Below are 9,278 nucleotides of genomic sequence, written 5' to 3'. Positions count from 1 at the left end.
TACATCCATTAAAGGAGTGAATCAGGCCGGGCGCGGTGGCTCAGGCCTGTAATCCCAGCACTTTGGGAGGCCGAAGTGAGGGGATTGCCTGAGCCCAGGGGTTCAAGACCAGCCTGGGCAACTTGGCAAGACCTCCTCCTTACAATAAATCAAAAAAGTAGTGGGGCGTGGTGGCCATGCCTGTAGTTCCAGCTACTTGGAAAGCTGAGGCAGAAGGATCACCGGAGTCCAGCAGGTTGACGCAGGGGCGACCATGAGTGTGCACTGCACTCCAGCCTGGGCAACGGGGTGAGACTCCAGCTCAAAAAAAAAAAAAAAAAAGGAATGAATCAAAGAAACTCCGTAAAGCGGATGATTGGCGGGTTGGGAAAGATGAGAGGGGACGGTGTGATTGGCCTGCGAGTGGGGGTGCTGCCATGGGAGGGCTGCTGTGAATCCACGTGTGAGATTCAGCTGCGTATTGATCAAGCCCATTTGCACGTGAACCTCATCATCAGCTCCTGCTTAAGCCCTCGCTTCCCCGGTAATTGACTCTCGCATATTGATTAAGATGTTGATGTGTCCCAGGATTTCTCCGTGGTGATGCCGGCGCGCCTCCCGGCAGGCCCGGCTGGCAAGGCTCTCGCTGTACGGCTGTCACCGCGCGCTCCTTAATGGATAAAGCTGTCATCTGAGAGCTAGAATGTCTTGCAGGCACAAAGACGAAATTAACTGTTCAATAATGTATGGGACATGGAAAAAACTTTACCCAACAACTCGAATTGATTGCTGTAAGTGTTTTGACTGCACTTGCCTGCTTTGCATAAAGTCAGCGACTTTGGCTAGCCTGATTTTCACACACAGCCTTTTCTTGGCCTCTTTCAGAATGGGAGTTGAGAGGCTGAGGCGGCTGCCAGGAATGGGCTGTCTGGAGGGAAGGGCGCTGGGGGCGTGGGGCGTAGGTGGCATCCCTGACACCTCTCCCTTGAGACCCTTGAGTGACCCCCGGGTTTAAAACAACGTGTTCCTGGCAGTTCAGTGAGATCCTGTTGGAATAGATCACCTCGGAAGGGTTGGGTGAGTCGCTGGCTCTGTAGTTCCTGGAGTTCTGTGTCCTCGATTTGCCCCTGACTTGCCTCGTTCCCTCCCTGTTAGGCTGAGACCTCTTACAGAGAGAGGCTGTCAGTCAGACCATGGGAGGAGGGGGCAGTTGGGTCACGAATTTAACACCAGTTTGATAAACAATTTTCGTATCATTGAAATTGGACCTTGCTCCGTGTTTGAGATTTGGTTAGACACAGGCTCTCTAACAAGCCCACAGGTACCAGAAACCACCGTGTAGTCCTCCCTTTTTAACCTGGAAAAGAGGAAAAATATCAAGGTAGCGAAGCTATACTCTACATTTTTCTGCCAAGCTCAGCCCTTTAAAAACATAACAAGATCCTTTGAACATAGCTCTGTTTTATCACAGGATCTTTATTGAAGTTTTAATCAACACAAGCAGCTGACAAAATAGGAGATTGCAGATTCGGCTGTACATTATGTATCCTCCTTGTGAGTCTGAAAAAAAAAATCATAACATTAAAAGAAGAGAAAATAAACAGCCTCGTTTAAAAAACAAATGAATCCCACCAAACCAAGGAAATCCTCTCGCACCCAGAGGAAGGCCTGCCGTGTGGCGTGCCGACTGCAGCCCCAGAGTCTGTCGCCTCATGGAGATCATTACCATAAAACAAATAACCATCTCGTTTTTGTCGCCCACTATGAGTGAACTCAAAACCTCAAGCCCTCGTCCAAAGATTCCTTCTCCCCAGGCCCAGCCAACTAGGGATCAGGCTGACATCTCTCCTGGAAGGGAAGAAGGGCACTGGCCCCTGTGTCTAAATCCCAGTCCCGTGCTCTGTATGGTGACCCATCGTTCTGGCCCCTGGCCTCCCCTCCTCACCACTGCCTCTGTATCCCTGACTTGCCTCCCTTCTTCCCTTCCTCGACAACAGGACAAACACACATGAATTTCTCCACTGAGTGTGCGACAGAGCACTAGACGAGAGAGAGGAGTGCTTTTCTCTTTTTAATCCCCATCTTGGGTCTCTTTTTGAAACCAAGCTGCTGTCTTGTACTCCAAGGAAGGTGTTTCTGGCCCACGCAGTGATTTTATTTCAAAAGTGGTGCGTGGAAACTATTAAAGAAAGGGACCCTGGTGGCTACAGCCTAACTAGTAAGACTCCTGCTTTTTCTGGCCAAAGCCACCTCTCTCTCTACGCAGAAAGGAAGTGAATGCAAGGTCAAGGAGGGTGCAACCCCCTACCCTCAGGTAGGGGCAGTGTAATGTGGTGATGGAGATCTAGACACTCTGATTGTGTAAACCTGGGTCTGACTCTCAGCTCTGTCACCCGGTGAGGTTCTCTAAATATGCGCTGACAGAAGGAATGAATGGGCCACGGGAGGGGGTGTGGTCCAGATGGGGCATGTGAGCAAGGAGGGGATGCAAAGTGTGAGAAGGATCGGCTGGATGCGGTTCCTTAGGAAGGTCTCTTGAAGTAACACTTTAACTGGGTTATAAAATGATAGATGAATGCCTACTGGCAGAGAAGCATTGAAAGACTCATGTTAAGCAAGATGTGATGGGAGAGTTGGCCTGAGAGTCCTCAGGGAGTCTGGAGAGTTGCATGAGGCCACAGGCAATGTTAGAGAGCCTTGGAGGCCAGATAAGGCCTGGGAGTGAGCATCATATTCTTGAACAGGAAAGTGGCAGGACCCATACTTTGGGAGTGATTTTTTGGGGCATAATAGAAGATGAATGGGCCAGGAGGAGCCTGGTCACATGATATGTTCAGGGATATCAAGGGCCAGAGCTAGGGTTCTCAGTATCAGATTTTTAAAATGACCCAATCTTGGGGGGTCTTTGGGGAGAGGGCTGCCTGGTCATTCTGAACCTACCAATTTTGTGGTGACATTCATGCCAGAGTCTCCATTTTGGCATAAAGACTTTCCAGGAAGCTTCCCCAGAAGTTCTGTTTCTCTGCGTTTTATTAGTTTGCAACCCAATCCAGGGAACTAAGCCAATAGACCAAGACTTCTTCCTGTCATCCTTTCCCCTCCCTCATTTTCTCAGGTATTTGCTCCCTGTGTGCCCTGGCAGATGGTGGAGATACAAAGATGGAAGACAGCTAGGTCCTTCTTCACAGATGTTCTCAGCCCACAGAGATGGACAAACCAATACACAGGTATGGCCAAAGTGTGGAGGAGGCCAAGAAGACAAGATGACTAACTCAAATAAGAAGCATAGCTCACAGAGGCTTGTAACCTATTCTTGACAGTAAAGTGCACAGAGGAACTTATCCTTTTCAAAAACATAAGAGACACTTCAAACTTTATTCATTGCAATGGATGAGAGAAAGATTGGGGAAAATACACAGAAGGAAATGACTGGGTCTTGTCTTAGTCCACTTATGCTACTATAACAAAATAGCTCAGACTGGGTAAGTTACAAATAATAGAAATTAATTTCTTACAGTTCTAGGGGCTGGGAAGTCCAAGATCAAGATGTCAGCAGGCTCAGTGTCTAGTGAGGGTTGGTCTCTGTTTCAAAGATGGCACCATGTGCTGAGTCCTCAAATGGCAGAAGGGATAGAAGCATGGGAAGGATGAACTCATTCTCTCGATCCCTTTTTATAAGGGCACCTTATAAAAATAAAAATATAAGGGCACCTTCATGAAGGTCAGCCACTACCAAAAGTTCCCACCTCTTAATACAATGGGAATTAAATTTCAGCATGACTTTTGGAGGGACATAAACATTCAAACCATAGCAGATTTGTCCAGGTACTTGTTTTGGAAGAAAAACCAGGCTGGCCCAGAAACAACAGCACATGTGAGCACTCGGCTTGTAAGAGGCCCCTTCAGAGTCAACACAGAGGTAGAGTATTCTTGGAAAGACTTCACAATTATTCTGGTCACCTTTAACTTTTCCATTTCCCTGGGATACAGAGAGTACTTGCCCTTCAGCCTTAGGGAAGAGAAATAAATTAGGTCAGAACTGCAATTTATCCCATAGGTGAGGGGGGGATTGTCCCAGAGCTTGGGTAACCAATAGCCAACTCCCCCAATCTGTCTCAGGGCAATTACGGTAAATGATTTGAAGTGGTGAGAATGGAAATGATTTATTTTGTGAACCTTGTCAGTACTGCTGTTAAATCATTTGTATTTCATTATGGGACATGAGTGGGCTAGACATTCCCCAAACTACATTCCTTTGCTTCAGGCCCTCATGCCATTTCTACAACTTGGTTATTTCAGGTGACGATTAGCAGGAAATGATGGCAACAGCCCCAGGGTGGTCACTTTTCTGAGGGATTCTGGGTATTATGTTTCAATTACTTATAGTCTCCCACCTAAGACTCCAGAAGGAAACAAGCTGCCTCTGTAGTTGGCACAGAAAATCAGTTTCTTCTTTCTCCTTCCCTTTCTCTGTTTTGTCAGTCAAGTTTCAGGAAGTTAAACCAAGAGTTAAACTAAAGGTTCTCTAGGGTCTCATCTGTAAGAAACACATCTATTTCTTCCATAATCCGAACTCTAAAAGACAAAGTCGGAAACGGGGGGAATAAGAAGCAAATAATAAAGCCAAGTGAAATAGCATTGCATTTGTCGTTTCCCTTCAAGATTCGAATCCCACGTTGTTGAGAATGCTCCAGGCAGGAGCCCCAGGTGGAAATGCCCAGTCCCCAGCATTTCTCCGCTCTGCTGCTCATTCATTCTCCTCTGAGGAACTCTGCTTCAGGTCTATGGTATAGGATGTGTTGGTTTCCACGAGGGCAAGGTAGCAAAAGGGGGTCCCACTCAGACGGCCAGAATGTGCAGCTGTTTCTGCTGACCGCGGCCGCCGGAGATACTGTGGTATTTCTCTTCTGCTTCTGCTAAGACAGCGAGCAGTGTCTGTTTGAAGTCTGGTCTTTGGGAAGGAGACCCAAGAGAACATGAGCTGGGCTTGTCTGGATATCAAAGTCCAAATTAAAAATTTATTCCAGTGTTTGAAAAATTCCTGGCCCAAACCTTCATATGGATTTAAAAAATACAAACTCCCCCTTTCTTTAGTGTCTCCAATTGAGGACTAGAGGATTTATTTCAAAAAAAGAAAGAATGAAAGCAAGGCTAAATAATTCCATAAATGGACTCAGGTCAGACAGCTTCTTAGCTAAATCTGTAAGAAAAGTAATCTGCTAAACCACTTTGGGCAGCTGGGAAGCACTTGTTTTAGTCATCATGTTTGAATCGCCCCTTTCTTCCCCTTTCCTATGGCACGTCCGATCACCTGGCTCTTTACTGCAGGACCTAAGAGTAAAGAACAAGAAAGAACTTCTATTCCACACCCAACACTCCCACTTCATTAGACAGAAAAGTGGAGAAGAGAGCTTTGATTAAAAGTTGTGGATTCCAGAGGAAAAACAAGGTTGCTGAGCAGATAATCTAATAGTAATCATGAAATTATCGGTAACAAGAACATAAAAATCATTAGGCTAAAACAGGAAAAAAATTAAATAAGGAAGGATTAAACTTTAAACAATAAAGTTAAACCAAAGCCATTAACAAAATTTGCAGAAGAAATAAAAATTATCCATTATGAGGCTTGATTAGTGAAATAATTAAACAGAAGCTGAGAATGAGAAATTGTCTCCAAGGGCAAAATACCTTGATGAACAAGCAGGATGAGTATATCAGATTTAGACTGAAAGGAAGGAGCTGGATAAGAAAGTGGTAGAATCATGTCAACAGGTAGAAGCAATGAAACTATGAATGAAGATAGCCCCCAAACTGCAAAGACATAAAGCAACCTGCAAGAAATGAAGTTAAGTCTCGAATTTATACATGTTCTTTGATCCAGAGTTTTTGCTTTGCTGTTGTTTTAGTAAACTTTATACTTTGAAGTTTAACGTACATAGCTATCATTAGTGTACAGCATGATGAATTTTTCAGAGTGAACACACCCATGTGACCACCATTCAGATCTAGCTGTGGAGTGGAACCATGACCCCATAGCTACCATCATTCCCACTCTCCAAGAGTTATCCTTCTTCAGACAGCCATCAACATAGATTAGTTTTTCCTATTCTTGATGGTCACATAGAGTTGTACAATGCTTTTTATTTCTCCTTTCATGCCACATTACATTGATAATCTTTATCCATAGTGTTGCATGCAGTGGTAGCTTTTTCATTCTCGTTGATAAATAGTATTTCGTTGTACATCTGCCATAATTAACATGATTCTACTGTTCACAGACATTTGTGTTGCTTCTAGTCTTTGGTTTATGAAAACTAGCACTGTTAGGAACAATCTTGAGCATGCTCTTTGGTGCTCTTACACATTCATTTCTACGGTATATATCTAGGAGAAGGGTCGAGTCATGGAGTATGCCTATGTTAGCATTAATGGACACACCAAAACAGTTTTTCAAAGCAGTTGTGCCTGGCTACATTTCTGCTAACAGTATGTGAGTGGTCCTGTTGTTTCACATCCTTACCAATACTCAGCATTGTCAATTTATCTGAAATTTACATTCTGATAGATAAGCGTTTGATGTTGAATTGTGATGCTAATTTTGTATGCCTTATTGTGCATCTTGTCATGAGTTTGTTACCAACTTATATATCTTCCTTTGTGAAGGTACTGTTCAATTATTTTTTGCCCATTCTTAAATCACCGTGTGTCTTATTGTTGTTATTAAATATGCTACATGCAAGTTCCTTTGTCTGACATATTTTTGGAGTCTCCAACTCTGTGACTTACTTTTCCATTCTCTTATATGTGTGACTGTAGTTTTTTTAAAATGAGAAGTCGTTATTTTCATAAGACCAATTTATCAGTCTTTAGCTGTTTGGTTGGTGAATTTTATGTATTGTTTAGATCTACCCACACCAAGATTATTAAGATATTCTCATGTGCTATATTTTAGGTGCTTTGTTGTACAACTGTTTACACTTGGGTCTATGATCCATCTGTAGTTGACTTTTGGGTATGGTGTGAGGTAGGGGGTCAAATAATTTTTAAAAAATTTTGCAAATCCAATTAGCCCAATCATTTATTACAAAGTCTATTCTTTACAGACTACATCGGATACTGCATTTATATACTATACCTGTATACAGATAATTTGTATGCAGCTCTGTTTCTGGACTGTTGGCTCTGCTCCATGGATCTATTTGTCTCTGCTTACATTAATGTTACGTTACCTTAATTACTGTTGCTTTATAATAAGCTTTGACATCTGGTAGTATATGTCCTTCAGCTTTCTTATTTTTCAGTTTTGTCTTGGTCAATTTTGGGCACTTTGCACTTCCATGTAAATTTTAGGGTTAGCTTGCCAATTTTTACAAGGAATGAATGAATGTATGAAGAAACAAAAGGAAGGACAGAAACAGAAAACCTGTTGAGATTTTTGACTAGGATTACACTGAGGCAAAAGGCCAATTTGGAGAGCATTCACATTTTTACAACACTAAATCTTGCGATTCAGTTTACGTGGTATATCCCTCATTTATTTGAATCTTTAAAAATGATTCTCTGTAATGTTTTGCGTTTTTTATGCGTTAGTCAGATGCATTTTGATAAATTTATTCCTATCAAAGTGTTTGATTTCTCAAATGTTATTATAAGTGGTATCGACTGTAAAATATTATTCTCTAATATTGTTGCAAATATACAAAAACATAACTGATTTTTATAATGACTTTATAGTCATTAGTTTAGCTAAATTTACTTACTCCTTCTAATAACTCACCTGGAGAGTCTATGTATGCAATCATATTCACAGATAATATCAGGTTAGTATTTTTTCTTTTTCGTGTTTTTTCTAATACTTAAGTTTTAAAATTTCTTTTTCTTGTCTAAATTACTCTGGCTCAATGTTAGAAGTGCTGAGTGTATCATTCCTGATCTCCAGTAGAAGATTCCTATTGATGATTAAATATGGACGTATTAGATATACCTTTTACAGATCAAGGGGTTCCCTTTTAATGCTAGTTTGATGAGAGTTATATTTTATCATGAACAAGTATTGAGATACTTTTTAATATATCTTTTTATACATCTTTTGAGATGGTCATATGTCTTTTTATCTTAATTTTATTACCATGGTGAATTATATTGATTGATTTGTAAATGATAAACCAATGTTACACTTTTGGAATAAAGTCTGCTTTGTCATGGTATCTGATCCTTGTACTACAACTCTAGATTTGATTTGCTAATTTTTTGTTTAGAATTTTTATGTCTATGTTACAGAACAAGATTGACCTGTTATTTTCCTCTCCTGGAATGTCCTTGACAAGTTTCAGTACCAAGGTTATGCTGGCCTCATAAAATGGCTAGTAAAGTATTTCTTCTTTTTTTTTTTTAAACTCCCTGGAAGAGTTTGTGTAAGCATTCATACTATTTTTCCTCAGATGTTCAAAGGAATTTGTCACTCAAACATCTGGGCCTCAAGATTTTTTTGTAAGAAATTTTAAATTAAGAATACAATTTCTTTAGTAAATATATGAGTATTCAAAGTACCTATTTCTTCTTATATGTTTTTGCATTTTCCAGGAATTTGTCCATTTTACCTGCATTTTCAAATATATTGATGTTAAATTCTTCGTAATATCATCTTAATATTTTTGTAATGTCTATAGGGTATATATTGGTAATTTATACCAACTCCCTTTTTATCTATTTCAGTCTTTCTGGGGATTCATTTGTTAGACTTTCCTCTAAAAATATGGAAAAATGCACAGAAATTCATTAGACAATTAAAATAATAAGAGAATGTCAAGTGATAGGTATATAGTATGTTGGTAATTGAAATCAGGAGAAATTGTAATTGATTGGAAAGCTCAAGAGGGAAGTATTTGTGAAAAAGCTTGAAGGAAAGGTAGAATTTTGACAGCATAAATAGAAAAGGCATTGTTGGCCAAGGGAAACTCGGAAATAGTCGTTTGGATCGTGTGTGGTAGAAAACTGAGGAAAGATGGGAAGGTCCAGACAATTAAGATCTGAGCCACAGACGATGGGAAGACATTGAATTTATATTTTCAATATTCTGATATTTGATAAACAGAGGGAATAATGTTGAGGAAAGAACCCAAATTGTCCAGGCCGGTGAGTGTAAGGATGACGATAACACTTCCAGAAGAAAAAGAAGGCAAGAGGGAGGGCATTTCAGGATTAGAAATATAGACTTCAAGCCGGGCTCGGTGGCTCAGCCTGTCATCCCGTGCCTTGTGAGGCTGAGGTGAATGGATTGCCTGAGCCCGCGGGTTCGA

The 9,278-nt window shown here is 41.2% G+C and overlaps 1 protein-coding gene across 1 annotated transcript in view; it reads right to left on the bottom strand.

Annotated features, from left to right (window-relative positions):
- Positions 1-1,435: 1,435 nt before the first annotated feature.
- The window catches only part of LOC103270091, a 51,263-nt gene continuing 43,420 nt past the window's right edge, over positions 1,436-9,278 (bottom strand). The window contains exon 6 of the mRNA XM_021717060.1: positions 1,436-1,539. Within this exon, the coding sequence (XP_021572735.1) occupies positions 1,445-1,539 (95 nt within the window). The 3' untranslated portion in view covers positions 1,436-1,444. The remainder of the gene's footprint in view (positions 1,540-9,278) is intronic.

This window comes from Carlito syrichta, unplaced genomic scaffold (genome assembly GCF_000164805.1).
Source record: "Carlito syrichta isolate Samal-C Ts95f unplaced genomic scaffold, Tarsius_syrichta-2.0.1 Scaffold107889, whole genome shotgun sequence".
In the NCBI taxonomy this organism is placed as follows: Eukaryota; Metazoa; Chordata; class Mammalia; order Primates; family Tarsiidae; genus Carlito; species Carlito syrichta.
The sequence above is the reverse complement of the archived record's forward strand: the minus strand, read 5'-3'. Positions and strand labels throughout refer to the sequence as shown.